The sequence below is a fragment of the Protopterus annectens genome, chromosome 4.part0, assembly GCF_019279795.1.
Source record: "Protopterus annectens isolate FY-2018-M chromosome 4.part0, PAN1.0, whole genome shotgun sequence".
Classification (NCBI taxonomy): Eukaryota; Metazoa; Chordata; order Ceratodontiformes; family Protopteridae; genus Protopterus; species Protopterus annectens.
Window position 1 is genome coordinate 78,029,541 of NC_056733.1, and position 22,183 is coordinate 78,051,723.

At 39.7% G+C, this 22,183-nt stretch overlaps 1 protein-coding gene across 1 annotated transcript in view; it reads left to right on the plus strand.

Moving 5' to 3' along the window:
• LOC122800214 (hemoglobin subunit alpha-1-like) overlaps nt 1-10,582 on the plus strand; it is a 110,469-nt gene extending 99,887 nt beyond the window's left edge. Inside the window, exon 2 of the mRNA XM_044069709.1 lies at nt 10,351-10,582. Within this exon, the coding sequence (XP_043925644.1) occupies nt 10,351-10,582 (232 nt within the window). The remainder of the gene's footprint in view (nt 1-10,350) is intronic.
• The last annotated feature ends 11,601 nt before the right edge of the window (nt 10,583-22,183 follow it).

Sequence of the window (22,183 nt, forward strand, 5' to 3'; positions counted from 1 at the left end):
TGGTATGTACCTAACCAGGCATATCAAACAACTGGAACGTCCACAGAGGTTCCTCACCAAAAAAATATAGGGCTTAAATAAAATGTCCTAAGCAGACCGCCTCAAGGCTCTTTCCCTGTAGTCTGTCTCCTATAGGCTTTTGAGGGGAAATCTATGCCTGACATACAGGGCATTGTCAGACCCCACTCTGATGGACCTCCTACATATTCACAAAACAAATAGCACCAGAATTACCAGTTCTAAAGACTTAAACCTTGCCTGTGATATAAATAGGACCTGCTGGAGAGACAGGTATTTATCACAGAGATTACCCCATCTCTGGAACAGGCTCCCCATCCATGTGAAGCAGAGTTCCTCCCTAACCCAATTTAAGTGCAACCTAGACAGTTGGATGGGGAACAGGAAATTCATCCCTGGTTTGCTACCTATGTCTCTAATGGACACAGGCAACCTGTAAATGGTTCATCTCCCAGGCCCCAGCTTGTAAATGTTTCATCTCCCAAGCTCCTGCTTACACTTATCATGGGTATAAGAACTTGTCAGAGATTTGGGAATCATGGCTAGGCTTAAAAAGGGCCTTGTGCTCTTTAGCCTAGTAAACACCTATGAACCTATATAATTAATGCCTTTAATTATATGTTGTTACTTTTCTTAACGGATGAATAAAAATAATGTTTACTTTTTCATGACTTCTAAGAACTTTGCTTTTGTTCAGAAATGCAGATATTTAATTATGCTGCAGAAAATGTATTCACTTCATATTTTATATTAGAGTCCTAGTACAATAAATGCCGTCCTGAGTTCAGTTGTATAAAAATGAAAAATATTGTTAAAAAGTTTCTCAGTTCTGTATTCTTTTCTAGTAACTGATTTTGCTTTTCTTCTTTATGTATACTCAACCAGTAATTAAAAATCAGGTATAGGCAATGTAAGGGTACATTCTTCTTCTTGTAATCCATCTGTTGTTGGAAGTCAACATGGCCATCATCCAAGCAGTGGAGATGATCTGGAATTTCTTACAGTTACAAACTTCATTAGAACGTCTTGAGAATATTCTTACTGCCACACAGCCATTATTCAGGTGTTTCAAAAACATTACATATTGTGATGAACACTTTTTTGTGGCAAGTGATTTTATTTAGCAGACAAGGCAACTCAGCCCTTTTGAAGATCTTACTCAAGCAAGACTAACTAAGTTAAGCAAATTATGTCTTAACAGTTCTGAGTGAATTAATTCATAAGGTAAGTAAGCCTCCAGGGTATGGAATTTATTTATCTTTTTGGAATATGAATTATTTACAGTAGGTGCAAAAGCACTATGAATAACCACAGAAAAGGTGCAAAAATATTTGCTTAGAACACTGTAGGGGCATGTATTTATCCAAAGGACAGATATGTTTTCTTTTCCCTGAAATATTTCATTTATTCTTCATGGGCTTATAGATTACTGCTAGGCAGGTTGTTTAAGCAACCATACATGGCCTAGCCAAGCATATTGGGAAGTATCACTCAAAGGATTACTTCCCTTCATGACAGGGGCCATACTTCTAATTCTTGGGGTAAATTTATGTGAACCCATCCAGTTATGAAAACTTAACATACACCAATTAATAAGCTAGGTGGTGTTTTTTTTTTCTACAGGGAGGGAGTGCTTTGGGTAATGCAAATACCTTTCCAATAATTTCTATTTGTTTTACAATGCAAGTTGAGAGTTTTGCAGCCAGGGTTAATAACATTACAAGTTTTTTATTTTGTACAGGAGATCTAACAAGACAAGGCCTTTCATATCCTGAAAGGTAAGACAGAGATCCCTATAAAGGAGTCTCCAGGAGGTGGAAAAAGTGAAATACTTTTTTTGATCTACTTGGATAACTAAGTGAGTCTAGCCATTTGATTTGTTTTATGTTTAGGAAACATTAACGTATTTTAAGCTGGGATATTTGTTTGATAAGAGAGATACAAATCAAAGTTATACTGAATGATCATTCTAATGAGAGGAACATAGGCATTGTGAGACCTCAGTGGATCTTGGATGTATTCATTTGATGGTTAACTGGCCAATGGGAAAACTCTTTACTGGAGCTGATACTTGATGATCAAATCAGAGTTTATTATCAACAGAAGTGTCTAGATCTGTAACAACTGTGCTGACCTTAAGAATGGTTCCCTATTTGTGATACTCGGTGGTAGTGGGGCACACTTCATTTCTCAGATACGACTACACTATTCTTCCATTATTTCTACGGCCGTGGTCATAACATCTTATGATACTTCTATCTTGCTGGATAATCTATGACTGTAAGGAAATCAATAGTGATACCCAGTTTGCAGTTATCCACAAACTTGGTCTGCCACAAACCGTGAACATCTGTCATCGTAACACAGAAGTAGATACCAAACAGAAGGGAACCAGGCACAGAACCCTGAAGGTTTCTCTCACCCTGTATGTATGATCATTGAGTCAATTAGTAATCCATCAACTAATATGAAGGTTAATCAGCAATGCATTGAGATAAGTGGCCTTGTCAGAATGACCTTCATCAGTTGTACCCTTCACACTCACAAAAAAGTCATGCAAGTTAAGTAACCCCTTCACAAAACAGTACGGTCTAGAGCTGAGTGTTTTCAGGTTACAAATGTCACTGTTTATGAGACTGACCGGTATCTGCTCCATAATTTTACAGATAGTACAAATAAATGTAATGGAAGGGTCATTTCCTGAGCCTTCATGTAGAATTATCATAACCACCCGTCTGCAGAATGCAAACAGACACCCTGTGAAGAGGCTGAGATTAAACTGCTTAAGGAGAGGTTCAACAGTAACACGCTTTGTTATACCCTTCAACCTGCAGACATTGAGCATAGGTACAAAAGCAACTGAAACACAGGTATAGCCAGACAAAAATCTGGACATTTAATCAGCATAAAATCTGAATACTATCTAGCACATAACACTTCCCACTTCTAATAGGAGTGTGGGGTTCTACTCAGAAACACATTTAAAAAACAGAGTAAAAAAATAATGGAAAAAATGTAAGCATATTATCAAAAAATGGTATGAAATCTGTATACTTAAATATACTGGATTGCAAAATTCTATCACACAAGGCCATTTATTTTTGCTTCTGAAAGGGGAGAAGTAAGATGTTTATTTTTCCTTTAAGTTATTGATGCCACTGTTATATTGGTGAAGCAATGTGGTTGCCTGTGTAATAGAGAGCTTCATAAATCAGGTGTGATGAGGGGGATTCAGAAAAACTGTGTGATGGGATAAATCAAGCCTGAAAATAAGGACATACCTCCAAAAATAGGTACATCATACGAGGAGGTAAATTAGGCTTGAAAATAGGAACATTCCTTCGAAATGTGGTCAGTTGAGAGTTCTGTACTTTGTATCAAAAACAAGATAGCCTGGCACATTGAGCCCATGGCAATGTTATTTTTAGCTTTGGTAAAAGTTTCCAGCATCTTTCCATAGTGATAATGGGAAGAGCAGGGATAAAATACTCTAAATCGAGGACGCTGGTGTTGAGACAGGAAAAAAAGCAAGAAAAAAGCAAGGATAGTTTGTGAATTAGTATCAGAATAAGAATCGGTCTTCTCTCCAAGTTCAATGCAGCGTTAGACATTACTACTTATATTCCTAACACAGGTGAAAAAAAGTCTTGTGATCTTCCTTTGAAGGGTTAGTTCGGTTCATATTTAAGTTTATCCTACCAAATGATGCATTTAAGATCCCCTGCAGTTCTGGTTCTACTACTCCTTCTGAATGATGGCAGATTTTTTTATATGTGAACCACATAATATCTTCAAAAAAACTTTAAAAAGGATACAATTGATAGTTTCATAACTGAAAATACTGACGAGTTACTCCCTCTCAAAACTAGAAGGTATTTTAACATAAGCTTAAAGTACATGGTCATGAACTATCAAATAAAGCAAACTGGAATGTGTCAAATGTTTGATTTAAAACAATGTCATATCCAGTAGGATGGATTTTACCTGACCAATTAGACCAAGTCCTTTCAGGAAGTATACACATCTGCATATACATTATACTGGCCTGTTGACATAACTTATGTTAGTTGTCAGCTGCTGATCCTTAAACATCATCAAACTAAGCCGTCTCCTTTAAACTGTGCAATTGTTATAGCATTTCCAAACACCAATGGCACTAATGACAAAGGCACTTTTGTTGCTTAAATCAGGAAGTAGACTCCTGATTTAGGAGGACAAACAAGGAGAAAATTACAGTGAGCTGTCTGTCTTTGAGCCAGGATCCGCCAGATCACGCATGCACTTAGGTTTTTAAACCACAAGTACCAGTATGACACAATCATAGTCCATGTCGGCATAAATGACCCAATATGTACTTCACTGGATTATATGAAGAGATACATGATGGAACTCTCAGAATATGTGTCCCAGGTGAGTCTGAATCTAGCCTTGAGTAGCATCTGACCTTCACCAATGATGATGCCACAATACCAGCAAAAAATGATTGACTTCAACAATTGGCTTAGGTTTTGATGTCACAACAAGGGGATCCAATATCTGTCAGCCTGGGAAGACATGACTGACAAAACGACAATGCTTTGCCAGAGATAGTTTGCACTTATCACCACTTGGCTTCCGGTTACTGGCAAAAATTTTATCTATTCACATAGTGCCTTTTTTAGGCTGTGCCAAGTTGTTAAACCCTCCAACATAACAAAAATCACTTATGAATACCTAAAGGTACTGCTGTTCAAAGCTAGGAGTATAATTAAAAAACTGTACTCCCTGGAAGCACATCTCACCCTGGAGAATGCAGACATATCTGCAGCCATGGAAACATGGTTCAGAACCATGGAAATAACCCCTGCTATCAAAGGCTACAATGCCTTTGAAATATTTCGATCCCCCTCAGCTCAGGATAAAACAAAGGGAGGAGGAGTCTCAGTCTTCATAAAGGACAAGTACACTGTTAGACTGGTCCAACAATATGACTTATTTGAGCTGCTCCATGCCCAACTAACCATAGGTGTGACCCCCTATCATATCCTTGCTAGCTACAGATCCACTAACATGAGTCTGGAAAACCACACTTCCTACATAAACCTACTGAACTCTCTCAACATTCAGCCTAACTCCATACTTATGAGTGAATTCAACTACCCTTCCATAAACTGGGAGAATTGTATGACCCATAATTCACTTGCTCAGAGTTTTTTGGACTTCATCAATGAAAGCTCCCTACATCAACTAGTTAGCTCCCCAACTAGAGGTAGAAATATGTTAGACCTAGTACACGTAAACATGGGGGAATACTGCTCCCTCCCATGCATTAACTCCTCTCTGGTAGGATCTGACCACCAAATGATCTCCCTTAGTATTAAAACTAATATAGAATTCCCATCAAACTGCAAACCTGTTAAGAACTTTACTAAGGCCAATTACCTCAAACCAAGTGACAGCTTATTAAAATTCCAAACCCCTCCAAACCCAAATGACAATGAGGCCTGCTCTGAGCTGAACAAAACAGCACTATACAATCATATTCATAGCTGCAAAGAGAAGGCAGTAATTGTCTGAGTCAAACCTATGATTGCTAACAAAAATAAACCACCTGGTGGACTCCTAGCATAAATAGGCTATTCAAGAAAAGGAAAAAATTCTCTCCAAAGCCTTGAAGGAAAAGACAAATTAGTGCAAAAAGACACTCACCATTCTAAGCAAACAAATTAGAGAGCTGTTCAAATCTGCCAAAGCAAACTATGAGGCAAAGATAGCCTCCCAGGTGAAAGATAACCATAAGACTTTTTTAATTATGTTTGTAACCTCAGGTGCAATGCTCAGCAATTTGCCAAGTTAATCATGAATGGCAACACTTACACCCAGCCTGAATCTATGGCAAACCTGCTAGTCAACATTTTCAATTTAAACTTCTCCCCCCCATCACCTCCTACCACACCCAAAGAAATACTTGCAACCATCCCACTACCAGTCATTACAAGGAAACAGGTCCTTACCGAACTTGCTAAAGCCAAAAACACAGCCTCCATGGGTCCCGACAACATTCCAGGATGCTTCTTGAATAGTTTAAAACAGAATCTGTTAGGGCTACTAGAAACCCTCTTTAACCACAGCCACTGAACAGGTTTTGTCAAAGAGGAATGGAGGACTGCAACAGTCATCCTTATGTACAAGAGGGGCCCATCAATTGACCCAGGGAATGATAGACCCCTAAGCTTGACCACTCTTATCTGCAAGGTCATGGAGAGAATTATCATAGATCTGATCATTAATGAGGTAGGAACCCTCCAGAAACTGGACTAGACCCAGTTTGGCTGTGTTAAAGGGAGGTTTTGCCTGCTCAGTCTTGTGGACTTCTTCGAGAATGTCACCAGGGCTACAGATGAGGATAAAAGAATAAATTACACTTATCTAGACCTGGCTAAAGCTTTTGACACAATCCCCCACTCAGGGATCATAGATAAACTTACTGAGTTAGGCAGAAACCTATGCATCATCAGGTGGATAACAAACTGGCTCACTGACAGGACACATTGTCCAGACATGCAAATCCACTTCCAAAAAGAAACCTGCTACTAGCGGTGTCCCACAGGGCTCAGAATTGGGACCTCCTCTCTTTGGTATGTATTTCTCATAAGTGAAGACCAATGTTGGGTGCCTCTGGCTCACCAAGTTTGCTGATGACTGTAAGCTGGAGCAATCACCGAATCCTCAAATGATGTTGGCATTCTACAAACAGGCCTAAAAATGACTAATGATTGGTGCCAAAACCATGGTCTGAGACTAAAAGCTAAAAAATACATAATCATATGCTTCAGTAAATCAGAAATCCCTGCAAGTTATAATATGATAACACACCCCTAAAAGTAGACCCAGTGGTGACAGACCTAGGAAAACAGATAGTAATGTAAAAATTGACTACCATGTAGCTACAGTAGTGAGAAATCCTTCTGTGTGGCTCAACTTATAAGTAAAGGCATGGCGTCAAGATCAAAGGATTTCATAGTGCCATTGTACTTGGACCCTATCTGGCCAATAATCGAGTACAATGCTCCCTTCTGCATGTACCTAACCAGGCACTTACACCAACTGGAATGGCCACAGAGGTTTCTCACTAAAAAAATATAAAGCATAAGACACATGTTTTATGCAGACCAACTAAAGGCCCTATCCCTTTACTCCATCTCATATCATTTTCTGAGAGGAGACTTATGCCTGACCTACAAGGCTTTCTCTGATCCAGTCCTGATATAAATGTTACATATTTGTAAGAAAAATTATACATGGGTAACACGTTCCATGAACCTGAACCTTATTTCTGACTCTAACATAACTTGCTGGACAGACAGACTCATATCCCAAAGGCTGCCTCTTCTATGTAATAAACTTCCCGTCTTCATAAAATAAAGTACATCCCTCACTCTCTTCAGAAAGAATTTGAATAAATGGATTTAGAACCATAAATTCACTCCTGGGGTACTGCCCATATCCCTTCTGGACAGAGGCAGTCTGCAAAATGAAGCCCCACTACCCTGATACTGACCCATCCCATATCTGGGGAATTAAGATATAATATTGTCATATCCTGGGTATTATTGGCTAGGCTTGTTAAGGCTCTTGTGCCATTAGCCTAGTAATCACCTGTGAACCTATGAACCTATGAACCTATTTTCCCAGAATATGCGTATAGCAAGGTGCCACAGTATTCTTCTTGTTTGCTTATCTTTGGCATTCCTTTTTAGCTGTAATTTTGCTTTGTCTGTTTTCTACTGGGGTCTACTTTATTTAACCGAAAGCTGATTCCAGCGAATGCAAATCCATCGACACAAATGCATTGAACCGCGAAATAAGCGAACTCACAAAACTGCGAAATTACCGTGAAATTACTGCAAAATTTGAAATGTGGAAGTGTTTTGGTTTCCCCATCTGAGCTACAGATCTGTAAGGTAAGTGTGCGATAGTTATGGACATTAGGGTGCGGGTTAAGGTAAGTGCATAGATAGGTAATGTAATATGGGTAATGTATTTAACGTTTATTGTAGGGTTTGAGGTAGGGGTTTGGTTAGTGTATGTGTGTGGTTTATTTATTTTGTTTGGGTATAGCTCCGTAGGGTAAGTGTGCAGTAGTTACGGACCTTAGGGTTAGCGAGGGGTTAAGGAGAGTGCATAGATAGTGGTGTATGTGGGGTTTAGTGTAGGGTTAGAAGTAGGGTTTTGGTTGGTGTATGTTTGTGGTTTATTTATTTTGTTTGGGTGGGTAGTGAGTTTCGGGCGGTGGGGTTGGCTGAGTATGACAAATCGGTATTTTGAGTTTCTCAGTTTTGTGAGTTCGCTCATTTCGCGGTTCGATGTATATGTGTCGATGGATTTGCATTCGCTGGAATCAGCTTTCAGTTAATTAAAGTAGACCCTTCTACTGCATTAAGCCATTATTTCCCAGTCATTCTTTTTTTAATGTTGACTGAGTAGCAGCTGATTGCATTTGGGTGCATTATTTAGACTCTGCTTATCTGCCTCCTTTTGACTTTCATGCACATACTGTATTTCTTGGGTACTAGATCAACCATTTGTTATAGCTGAGTGTCTACTCAGGTGTCTCCATTTACTGCAGAGTAGTCCTGTGGCAAGTTAATCTTATCATCTGCTTTCTGGAATATTCCTCAACTTGGGCTGGTTTTAAGCACTGTGATAATCACATGAAGTTGGATCGTCACCAAAACATCAAAGTAGTTGCCAATATTTCCTTATTGACCACAACATTCCCTATGTGTGAGTATTGTGGTTGCCTGTGCATTCATTGACTCTCTACCTAGGGTACCCTAAGTGAACCTTAACAATGCCTCTCATATGAACTAATGAGAACAGTATTATAGATTTTAACAGCACTGCAAGTGCATTAAGTCTTTTGTAGCTTTTGCTGGTTTTATAATACAATAGAAACCATAGCTCATTTGATTAAATTGAATGCTAATTTCTTTAGTTTTGGTTTTTAATGTTTGCTAATGTTGCTAGGAACTAGCAACTGACTACCTTGAAGTAACTACTTCATAATTTACTGAATGACAAGGACTACAGTAACAATAATTCCTAATGACTATGTTTTTTTCTAGAGGCTTGTTTTATCACACTAACCCTTGCCTGTACATTTAATCTGAATGATAAGTTTCACAGATATTTCTTATGATGTGCTTCTTTAATTTAGCTTATGTTAGGAAAGGAAACAAGCCCTGATTGCTGTACTGATATATCTGGTTAACTTGCAGATGGTACTAAAATATTTTTCAAAAACATTTCTTGTACTTGCATCTGCACTGACTGCTTTGCTTTCTGGTTCACCCTCTCTTAGTTATTCTTTCTCTGGGCTGCAACTAACAACCTGTCCTGCTGTCCCCTACTATTCATTCTTTTAGTTCTTTTGATTCTTTCCTGTTGGTCTTTTTCTGGCTGCCCTCAGTTATGCAGCACTTTATTTGTTGTGATGCTTTATTTGCAGGCTCAAGTGAGCAAATCCTCTATATAGTATTGACCCACTCACTATCAAGCTGCTGATTACACTTGGGGGATAGGGATATTCTCCAACTCTGCTCACCCAGCTGTCATCCACCCTGTCATGAAAGGAGACACTGACAGCCCAGCTATCTGGAATTGTGTAAATAATTATACGTCATTTATGAACATCAACATGAGTCATATAAGATACTTGTGTTACAAATGTATTAGAACTGTATGTCAGGTGTATATCAAAGTGCTGGTACAGAAGTTTGTGTTGAAAAGGTTTTTGCAAAGTGCTTAAAATGTAACCACAGCATGCCCTACTGGAATAGAACAGAAATGTACCTGCACTATTGTAACTTTTAGATGTATATATCTTAACAATGGAAACTGGACTACAGAAGGTTAATTTCAGAAAAATAGCTGAAATTAAGTTGCTTTATGGCCAGGCCATAAAAAGATGTTATCTTTCAGTTTCAGTGCAGCAAGAGACACAATGTCTAAAACTTGGGAGTTTTCTGTATTGTCTTGGAAGTGTTTTATTGTTTTATGACTTCCACCATTTGCCAAAGATCTGAGGTATATGTATTTTCACAGGCAGATGCTAAATGCTGCTAGCTTTCAGAAATGAGGGTTTTACCTGGGATCAGACCTCTCAACCGTGCCAAATTACTCGTTTTTTACTGAGTTTTGGGATTCAAATGAAGGGGTGCCACGATTCCCGAGTGGCACCCCTTCATTTCCGATTTTCTTCTTTTTGTTTTTTAGTTTTTTAAATTTCTGCAGCTGTTAGAGCTGATGTCATCATGAACACGATGATGTCAGCTCCCTTGTGGATTCCAGCCTGCACGATGATGTCAGCTCCCTCTACCAGCCTGTTGGACTTCAGCTCAAGGAGCTCACGCATTTCCGGCTGGCCGCTGCTTCAAAATGCAAGCAGGAACAGCTGGCCTGGCTGCGGCAGAAGAACTTGTTGTTGGATTATGGGGAATCAGTGAATCATGGCTGCGGAATGCGATGCTGCTGCTTCAAATGTGAATGCATCGGGAACGGCTGGCCTGGCTGCTTCAAATGAAGAAACCTGTTCGGGACTGGCTGCGGATGCGATCGTGATGTAGACTGGTAAGGTAGGTGTGTGTGTGTGTGTGTGTGTGTGTGTGTGTGTGTGTGTGTGTGTGTGTGTGTGTGTGTGTGTGTGTGTGTGTGTGTGTGTGTGTGTGTGGGTGTGTGTGGGTGTGTGTGACTGAAAGTAGAAATCTCGAGTCTCAAAGAGAAGCCATTAAGTCTTTTGTGCAGTTTACTTACATTCATTTTTGTACTATATCTGACAAGGCAGTAGTGGTAATGCAATAGATTTTACAAACTACTGTTTATCCTTGAGTCACCTTAGTTCTAATCACTTCAGTAATATACATTAAATCTTGGAAATTTTGATTCAGAAATTACTGGGAGAAGAAGCCAACAACTATATCCACTGGGTCTTGAGAACTTCAAATAACAGCAAAAAAAATTAGAACAATTGTTATGGGAACAAAGAATCATTTAAGTTCCATGTCATGGAAACAGTCTACAAAAGTACATTAGGAGTGTTATAAGCAACTGCAGAGCACTGTGAATGCAAAGGCTAAGTAATTTTGTGAACTTATAAGCAACTTAGTGTTTATGAATATATTTTGTTTAAGCCAGTGTTAAAAACTGGCCATTTAAACACTGACTAGATTGCTTGACTGTTTATTAAAGATGTTTGTAGATAGTGTTTTAGATGTGGAACAATTTCCAAGTTCAATAGTTTGAAAATACATGCTTGTACAAGAAAGCTACTTCTGTGCCTTATTTGCTGCAGTACTACGTATACCAGGAATAATGAGAATGTTGTCTTTTGTTGTCTCTAAACATTCATTTTATTGATGCAGCTCAGATAGGTTATCTTTTAGTTGCTTGTGGTTCAACTGCTCATGCCATATCCGTTTGTAGCTGAATGTATTCTAGTACTAGGCAGAAACAATACAGACTTCGTAAAAGTGCTCTGTTCAAATCTATGTGCCCTCAGAAGCAGTATATGTATAGTTCAAGGTGTGGGAGCAGAATATTCATGCTGAGGGTATAGTGGGTTTTTGAACTTGTGATCACAAGAACACCATGACTCCAGTGATCTGTAATGAGATGGTGAGACATGACTGTGTGTGTGTGTGTGTGTGTGTGTGTGTGTGTGTGAAAATGCCCCCCATTCAATACACCTGGTGGCTAGAGGTATTCAGGCTCAAACCTGGTACCTTGAGTACAGGGTAAAAAGAGCCTAAAGTCTATAGCCACCACCACTTGTGAGCTTTGCCCAGGCTTTTTGTGCTAAGAGCTGAGAGCTATAGTGAGAACTGAATTTGTATTCCCCCAGGTTTTTTGTGCTAAGAGTTGAGAGCTATAGTGAGAACTGAATTTGTATTCCCCCAGGTTTTTTGTGCTAAGAGTTGAGAGCTATAGTGAGAATTGAATTTGTATTCTCCCAGGTTTTTTGTGCTAAGAGTCGAGAGCTATAGTGAGAACTGAATTTGTATTACCCCAGGTTTTTTGAGCTAAGAGTTGAGAACTGTGGTGAGAAGTGAGAAATGAATTCACTAAACGATAGCCAGTATGTTTCAGTCTTCCTATTCGTCAGGAAGCTGCTGATTTAGCATAGTGGTATGTTGCTCTGACTGTAGTACATAGGGTCCTGGGTTCAAGACTTACTAGTGAAATGCATGGTGCTAACACAGCATTTTATTCTAGCAACTTTACAAAATTATACAAGCAATGTTTAAAATGTGTCCCTGGTTTTTGATCTTTTGCCCCCCCCAAAATGAAATTGAAAATAAGTGTGAGAAGCTGTGCAAGATGCCTATGGCTTACACTGCTGTCATTCTATTTATAGTGGGTGTGGAAGTAGACGTTTATGATGGAAATGTTCTGAATTGGGCAGTTTTGTCATTATTGGTTCATGCATTTTGTTTCATTACCTACAGTACAGTTTACTGGAAAAATGTTCAAACAATAAATTTAAAATGCACTCTGTCTAACAAGCATGCTGTATTATACAAGGAAAATAATTTAATAAAGTCTGGAAGGTGTATCAAAGAAAAGAACACATGTATGTTTCTTGTTTTGTGTGAAAGGGGCCAATGATTTGAAAACAGCCCAAAGATAATCTTTATCCACCACTGGCCAGATTAATTTTCTTTGGATGTGGTGTGGGTTTCAATGCTGCAAGGGCAGACAAGTTTTAATGCCAATTCTATTTTCATTGTGAGACAGTATTGCTTTTACCAGATGTCTATTAGTGTTTATGCATTGTTGTGGTGTAAAAATAAAATCCAAATGATCATTGTAGAAGTAAAGCAGTATGCACACATTAGTGTTTATGGTAAATGGGGTGAAATAGCCAGGTAATGGGACATTGGAATGGCTGAAGGGGGTCTGTGGTGCCATATTTTGGTTGCCTGTTCTTCAGTTACGTTTGAAAGTTGGTATCCCACAATTCCATTGGAGTGGGTGGGTTAGGTAATTATGTATGCAAATTAGATGTTAATAAGTGTACAGATTTGTAGCTATTTTTCATGGGCCTTGTCCAGATTTTTGATGTTTCCAGGTTGAGAGGTATGCCTGGGACAGAGTCAGATGACACGAAATGATGTCATTCTGCAAGCTATCCCAGCAGTAATATTTGAGATATTAATTTAAGAACTTTCTAAGAGAGACAGCATTCCGTAGTCTGTCTTGGACCTGACCAGAAGACCCATTCAGCACACATTTGCCTTGCTCTGAATAAGTAAGTCTAGGGAGCATTATAGTTCACTTAGATATAGTCAGGAATAAAGCAAAGCTTAATTTAGATGTTTTTCTTTATTTATTTGAGACTATCCTGCAATGTTGTTTTAAATATGTGATTTTGAGCTCTGCTGTCACTGTAATTATATACTGATTATTTTCTTGTTCTTTTATGTATTATTACATATATTTAAACCTTTCATTGTGGCTGATTTGTCTAGAGATATTTAGTTTCTGAGAGCACTTGAATATTTATTTGGTGACACCTGTGCCAGCCTCTCCCAGGTGTGTGTGTGTGTGTGTGTGTGTGTGTGTGTGTGTGTGTGTGTGTGTGTGTGTGTGTGTGTGTGTGTGTGTGTGTGTGTGTGTGTGTGTGTGTGTGTGTGTGTGTGTGTGTGTGTGTGTGCATGCATGTGCGCGTGTGTGTGCGCAAATCAAACCTCAAAAGTGTGAGTGTGTGTCAGCTACTTGGGCAGGGACACAAAGCACTGGTTGGACAGAGAAGGTGCTGGAGGTCTTGGCTTGGCCACTCAGCTGAGATCTCAACTCTATAGCTGTGCAAGTGGGGAGTCTTACTGGGGATCTGGAGAAAGAGGAAGACACAGGCCTGGACTAACTGTGGTCTCTGTGTGCTCTTAAGGGAAACTTCACTTGATGCAGAGAGCTGCATCTAGAAATACTATTTGTGTACCTGTCATCCTCTCACTGTATGTCCCCTACTGGTGCTAGTGGTGAGAATTGGGGCTCCTTGATTACTGGTCCAGTGGTGGGGTGTCACAAACCCCTTATGATTTTATCACCATTATAACTATCTTTGTGATGTAACTTCCTTCATATGTGATTAGACACTGCCACGGAATTGCATTATTTCTATTTCAGGCCTCTTCTTATTCTTTCGACATTATAGGATTAACTATACCAGCCTAAACTGACAGAGGCACAGCTGGAGTTTGAATCCCACCAATGCCTTTCAAAGTGTCATGATTAAAGTATTATTGCCACTGAAATATAACAGTTGGCACAAAGAAGGGTCTGAATCACACCAGTGCCAACCAAATATGTGAGAAACAGTGGCTCACGCTGCCACTATATATGAAAAAAGGTCCTAAATGGCACCAGAAGATTGATATCTTGAGTCACACTACTGGTACTCATCAAGTTAAAGTACAATAATGAAAGTGCACACAAGTCTAATTCAATAATCAAGTCACAAAATGTAACCTGGTCCAAAGAGCATAAAGGGAATATGCACTGCTTTCCAAGCTTTGAACTTTTAACATTCACCCTCAGTTTGGACTGCATACAGGCCACCTCCAGAGCTGAGTCTTTGCCCAGGTCTCTTCTCCAGTGCTGTCTGTGATCCACAGAGTTCTCCAGTGCCCCTAATCCAGAGTAACTTCCTTTCACAGAAGGTATTATTTTCATATACACATGATTCCCAGGGAAGGCTGTCTAAATTCACCAATTCCCCACAGTTTTCTTCCTGGTATGGTAGTAATTTTGTCACTTTGAAATTGGCCAGATACTACCAGTTACCTGGTGTTCTTATTAATTAACCCAAATATTAAATCATAGTCATTAATATTTTACTTGGTGGTAGGCCCGAAGCTCATATTTTAGACATTTCACTCTCCCAGTTGTGTTCTATGGCTTTATCCCATCATTGTCTCTAGAAGGAAGCTTTTTCTTAGTTATTTTACTTTCCCACAGCAAATGTAAGTAAACAAGTTTTGCCAGCTGTAAAGGGCAAGGGATTAATTACACCAGTGCAAGACAATATTTAGTATCACCGCACAGAATGCCAAATATATACATCTTACTGGTCTTGAGTTTTAGCATCTGCTTAATTTTCACAGTTCTAGTCAGCTACTGCTTTGAAGTGGACTGTGATTCCATTTTAAGATCTAGTAGCAAATGAGAAGCAAGTGGTCATATTTTCAAACAGATTCATACTTTTCCCTTCCCTTCACCCCCTTTAACATTTACAAGAGAAAAGATTACAAAGTTGCGTGTTTTTAGACCAAATGTGTTGCTAGTAAGAAATGAGAAAGAGAGAAGAAAAAATATGTACCATTTTAAATCAGTTGTTCTTAGCCCGGCAACAGCCCTGACACCACAGAATGTAAATTTATGTTCACTTCATAGCTGTCGCCACCTCCGTCTCCCAACAACAGATATGTAATTCTGCATCCATACCCACTAATACATCTATGAACATGCGTAACTTCTTTATCAACCCTGTTTCCACTCCCATAATCAAAAAGCTAGCAGATAAATTTAAACCCAACACAATAGCAGCTGATAAATATATCAAAAAATGTTCAGAATCATTAGCATACCCAGTGTCCATACTGATCAACCAATTCATTAGTGAATCACGTGTTACAGTGGATACAAAAAGTTTACACACCCCTGTTAAAATGCCAGGTTTTTGTGATATAAAAAAATGAGACCACAATACATCATTTCAAAACTTTTTCTACCTTTAATGCGACTTATAACCTGTACAATTCAATTGAAAAACAAACAAATCTGTTAGGGGAAAAAATATAAAAAATAAAAAAATGTACACTAAGCTGGTTGCATAAGTGTGCACACCCTTAAACTAATACTTTGTTGAAGCACCTTTTGATTTAATTACAGCATTCAGTCTTCATGGGTACACACCTGCCATCAATTAAAGAGACTCTGATTAACCCCAAATAAAGTTCAGCTGCCCTAGTAGGATTTTCCTGACATTTACTCAGTTGCCTACTAGAGCAAAAGCCATGGTTCGCAGAGAGCTTTCAAAGCATGAAAGGGATCTCATTCTTGAAAGGTATCAGTCAGGAAGGGTACAAAAAAATTTCCACAGCATTGGATATACCATGGAACACAGTGAAGACAGTCATCAAAAAGTGGAGAAAATATGGGACAACAGTGACGTTGCAAAGAACTGGACATCCCTCCAAAATTGATGAAAAGACAAGACAAGAACTGGTCAGGGAGGCTGCCAAGAGACCTACAGCAACACTGAAGGAGCTGCAGGAATTTCTGGCAAGTACTGGTTATGCACTAAATGTGACAACTATCTCCCGTATTCTCCATATGTCTGGGCTATGGGGTAGGGTTGCAAGAAGGAAGCCTCTTCTTACACAGAAAAACATCCAGGCCCAGCTAAAACTTGCAAAACAATACATCAAGTCTCCCAAAAGCATGTGGGAAAATATGTTATGGTCTGATGAGACCAGGTTTGAACTTTTTGGCCACAATTCCAAAAGGTACGTTTGGCACAAAAACAACAGTTTGCATTACCAAAAGGACACTATCCCTACGGTGAAGCAGGGTGGTGGCAGTATCATGCTTTGGGGTTGCTTTTCTTTAGCTGGAACTGGGGCTTTAGTCAAGATGGAGGGAATTATGAACAGTTTCAAATACCAGTCACTTTTGGCCCAAAACCTAGTCTGCTAGAAAGCTGAAGATGAAGAGGAATTTCACCTTTCAACACAACAATGACCCCAAGCATACATCCAAATTAACAAAAGAATGGCTTCACCAGAAGAAAATGAAAGTCTTGTAATGGCCCAGCCGGAGCCCAGACCCAAATCAAATAGAACATCTGTGGGGTGACCTGAAGAGGGCTGTGCACAAGAGATGCCCTCACAATCTGACAGATTTGGAGCGCTTTGCAAGGAAGAGTGGGCAAATATTGTCAAGTCAAGATGTGCCATTCTTATAGACTCCTACCCAAGAAGACTGAATGCTGTAATTAAATCAAAAAGTGCTTCAACAAAATATTAGTTTAAGGGTGTACACATTTATGCAACCAACGTATTGTGCGTTTTTTATTTTTTATATTTTTTCCCCTAACAGATTTGTTTGTTTTTCAATTGAATTGTACAGGTTATAGGTCACATTAAAGGTGGGAAGTTTTGAAATGATTTATTCTGGTCTCATTTTTTATATCACAAAAACCTGGCATTTTAACAGGGGTGTGTAAACTTTTTATAAACACTGTATACCCCTTTCTCCCCCCACCAGTTCCTTGAAATTTGAGTCACCTGGGTTATAGTCTGGGCTTTATCCCTCTATACTATTGGAGCTGCCTAGTGCATGGAGTATTACATATGAGACATCATGGCTCTGCCCAGTGATAACTTTTAATGCTTGTGTTAGTCTACCTTTCTTGGGGTCTGTTCTGAAGCACTGTTGGTAATGTTTTTCTAAAGCATAATTGTTACAGAAGCAATGGACTCACCATTGTAGTGACAGCAGACTGATTCTATTTTTTTTCTCTTTAACTTTTGCTGTAGTTAGCTCCTAAAATGTTCTGTATTCTATGAACAGCCACTGTCCATGTATAATCAATTGCTAGCCCAGCTTGTGTGATAAATGAGTTTATTTTTCAAATTCCTTAAAATGTATATTTTATAGTGGGCATTAAATAATGTGAACCAATAGCAGTCTTATATCAAAATGAACTTAGCAAGTGCTTAATAATTTTATCAACAACAAAACTATTGGTCTGTGGATATACAAACTAAGAACTGCATCTTTGTGTAAAAAACAGGCATTGCCAAAATAATACTGCCATTTTATTGTGCTTAAATTTCATCACCAAGCACACAATTTTTTTATTATTGTTTGTTTTTCAAGGTAGCTTCCATAACAGCTGGGGGAAGGAGGGACAAGCATGTTTCTTTGTATGTGGCTCAGGGGGAAATTAACAGATAGTATATTGTAGGAGGATTTGAACTGTATGATTGCAGAGCTATTTTATATTGATATTTTGTTTAAATTGTAAATTGCGTAGTTTGTGGCAGAAAAAAAAAACATTGTGTAATGTTCTGAGGGGCTTAGAGGAGATTAACAGTTTATAAACTGTGGGAAGAGCTAGAAACTTGTGTTTATAGTTGCACAGCTAAACTGCAATGGTACTATTTGTCAAGATTTTTGTTTTGGAGCTTTAAACAATCCTTGTGTTTCTTTCTCTGAGGCCGAAAACACTGTAACTGCTTGTCAGTTGCAGAATGAGTTGAAAACTAACTTTTGTATTTTAGGTAATAAGGAATATTGCAGTTCAAGGTTCAACTGAAACAAACAGCCAGAACAGACTGTCATGTAAGGAAATCCTGATTGTTCCTACCTGAATGTTCTGCTCCTATTTTATTCTTAATGATAGTGGCTCAGGATTTGTCAGCCCGTTATTTTAATACAACTTCAAAATCCCTCATACTCCTATGTCATTTCCACCAACAGGTCTCGAAGCACTCCTCAAAATGGAGAACATTGACATTTGTGCTGAAATGGAGACCTGGTTTAAAGTAGCAGAAAGCACCCCTGCACTAACAGGCTATAACTAGTTCCACACCTTTTGGCCTCAGAACATGGACAGAAGGTCCAATGGCGGTGCTGTCTCCATATTCATAAAGGATATGCACACCTCCAGACTATTGGCCCAGCATAATGCATCTGAAAGGCTCCCTATTACGCTGTCACAGACGCAGGTTGTTGAATGCGTCTTTGTTGAACTGAAAAGTGCGAAAAGGCAAAATAGCGAAGCGGCTTTTCAGCAAATTCTTTCCCTAGGAAAGAATTTCTTTGGATGCTTTCACTGCTTTGCCTTTTCGACACTGTAGTGTGATCTCAGAGTTGGTAACATGTTGGGGTGTGGGGGGTGGAAAAGCCCACCACATTATGTAATGTTTTACAGTTTTTTTTGTTTCGGAACACTGTTCTGAGGTTTCAACGTTGTAAACTTTCACTTACATGGGGTCGATTATGTGTCGTTCACTCTTCTGAGCATGCAATATCATAATATCAACCCATCTGAGATACTTCAGGTACAACTAACATTGGGTAAGACAGCGATTCAGGTCATACCCTGCTATAGGTCCCCAACCATGTCCCAAGACTCTCACTCCACATTCCTAAGCACCCTGGAAACTATTAGGGTCCAACCCAACATCTCATACTAGGTGGCTTCAACTACCCCTCCATCAACTGGGAAAACTACTCATGCACCAATACAATGGCCCAACGCTTCCTGTAATTCATAAATTCCAATGCCCTGGACCAGCTCATTCTTACCCCCACTAGAGGAAGTAACATCATTGACTTGGTTATTACTAACATGGGCAACCGCTGCTCTAAACCAACAGTTAATTCCTCCCTGGTTAGATCCAACCACACACTAATCACCATGAAAATCCACATCTCACCCACACCCCCTGCAAAGGTAACCACCATGAAAAACTTCTCCAAAGCTAACTTTGGGCTCCTAAAAACAGAGGTGGCTAACTTCATGGCACCCATGTCAATGGAAAATAGATGCATGACTGCTGAATCATACACCAATGCACTGTACGAACATGTACATAAATGCATGGAACTAGCCATACCAAGACTCTCTCCTCCAAAAAAGAAAAAGTAAGCCAATCTGGTGGTCCCCTGCCATTAGTAAACTCTACAACAGAAGGAAGAAACTGTTGCAGAAAAAGGTGAAGTCCCAAGACTGGAAAAACTCCCTTATTAGCCTCAACAAAAAGTTGAGATCCCTCATCAAAACCTCTAAAGCCAGCTATGAAGGCAGAATTGCGGCAGACACTAAAAACAGCCACAACGCCTTCTATAGTTATATCAAGAATCTCCATGGCAATACCCAGGTTTACTCTGAGTTACTGCACAATGGTACCTCCTATACTGAGCCAACAGATATTACCAGCATACTGGCCGACAGATTCAGTGCCAACTTTACCCCTCACTCCCTCCCTAAAGGACCAATCACAATACTGGAGGAATGCCAGGCACCCAGCATTACTGCAGCACTAGTTAAAGCTGTATTGTCCAAGGACAAGAATACAGATTTCATGGGACCCAACAATAATCATGGATGTGTTCTACATGAACTACAAAGTGAACTGGCACCACATCTGTGTGCCCTGTTCAATCACGGCCTCACCTCAGGCTTTGTCCCTACTGAATGGCACACTGCTAAAGTCATCCCTATCCATAAAGGGGGAGCGTCTATAGACCCTGGGAATTATCTCCCCATTAGCCTGATGAGTCTGATATGTAAAGCTATGGAGCGCATCATCATGGACCTGATTACCAAAGATATAGGAAATCTCCAAACTCTAGACCCCACGCAATTTGGTTTTGTGAAAGGCAGATTATGCCTGCTCAACCTGGTTGACTTCTTTGTGTCAGTCATCAGAGCTATGGATGAGGGCAAGGCAGTTCATACAGCCTACCTTGATCTGGCCAAGGTCTTTGATACCATTCCTCAGTCAGGAGTTATTCATAATCTCACCAAACTAAGCATCAACCCCTATATCACTAGGTGGGTTGCAATTTGGCTCACATATAGAACCCACAGTGTGAAAGTAATGGACTCCAAGTTAAACTGCCGACCAGTCACGAGTAGAATCCCAGAGGGATCGGTCCTGGGTCCTCTCCTGTTTGGCATCTACTTCTCAGAAGTCCAGGCCAACCCAGAGGGACTCTGGCTGACCAAGTTCTCAGATGACTGCAAGCTGGGAGCCATTATTAACTCCCCAAGTGATGTAGACATCCTACAGAAAAGCCTCACTGAGACCAATAACTGGTGACAAAACGAAGGCCTTAAGCATAATGCCAAAAAAAGCATTGTCATCCCCTTTGGGAAAAGCTCAGTTCCCACTAATTACCACATTGATGGGGGCCCACTGAACACTGAAGGCGTTATAAGAGATCTGGGGACACAGGTTGACAGCAACCTCTCCTTTGACCACCACATAGCCACTGTGGTCAGAAAGTCCTTCTATGTGGCATATCGCATTACCAGGGGTTTTGCATCCAGGAAGAAAGAGGTCACCATCTTTCTCTATCTCTCTACTCTTCCCTCATTAGGCCAGTCGAGTATAATGCCCCATCTGGCATATACCTCACTAGACACATGCCATGCAACAGCTGGAAAGGCCACAAAAGTAACTCATAAAGAGGATCCTAGGCCTTAAACACACGTCCTACAAGGACAGACTAAAAAAACTCGAGCTATTCTCTGTCTCATATCTTCTATTAAGAGGCGATCTCTGCTTGACTTACAAAGCCATGTCTGACCCAGCTCTGTTAGAAATGCTACATATAAAGAAATCCAAATTCCTCCACACAACACACTCCAAAGACCTCAACCTCATTACCACAATCAACAGATCATATTGGAGGGACAGGTTCATAACTCAGAGACTGCCCATGCCATGGAATAGACTTCCCATACATGTCAAGCAGAGCACCTCACTGGCCCTCTTCAAGAGAAATCTTGATGAGTGGATGGGAAATAGAAAGTTCACCCCGGGGATCACTGCAGTGGCTCTACTTGATAGAGGCACTGAGAACTAACGTTGGGCGGCACGATGCCAGGGCACTTCTATGGGCTAGGCTTGTAAAGGCTCCAGGGCCATTAACCTGGTACACACCTATGAACCTATAAGAGTGTTTTGTAAAGTCCCTTTCCTTAAGCTGATTACTTTTCATTTGCTCTCGCATTCATATCTTCATAGCACTAGTTGCATACTGCAATAGCTTCTGCTTTAACTTTTGTTTCAGCTTACTTTTAAACTCTCCAAACAGTATCAGTACTTGAAATTTGAATAATATGTGACTCATGCTTATTTGCTTGAGTCAGCAAGTTCCTTAGGTGAATAGCACGATTAGTATCTGTATAATTCGGTTATTTACATATATATAGGATATTGCTTAAGTCCCTGCTGACTAAAGCTAGCTGTGCACAGTTGTGCTGGTTTGTGTGGGTTAGTGTAGATTACCTTAGTAATAGTTACAAGTATTTAGCCAAGTACCTTTTCAGGACAGAGGTCAATGGAAACTGTAAAAGCCATCGATTGTTTTTAATATGCATGAC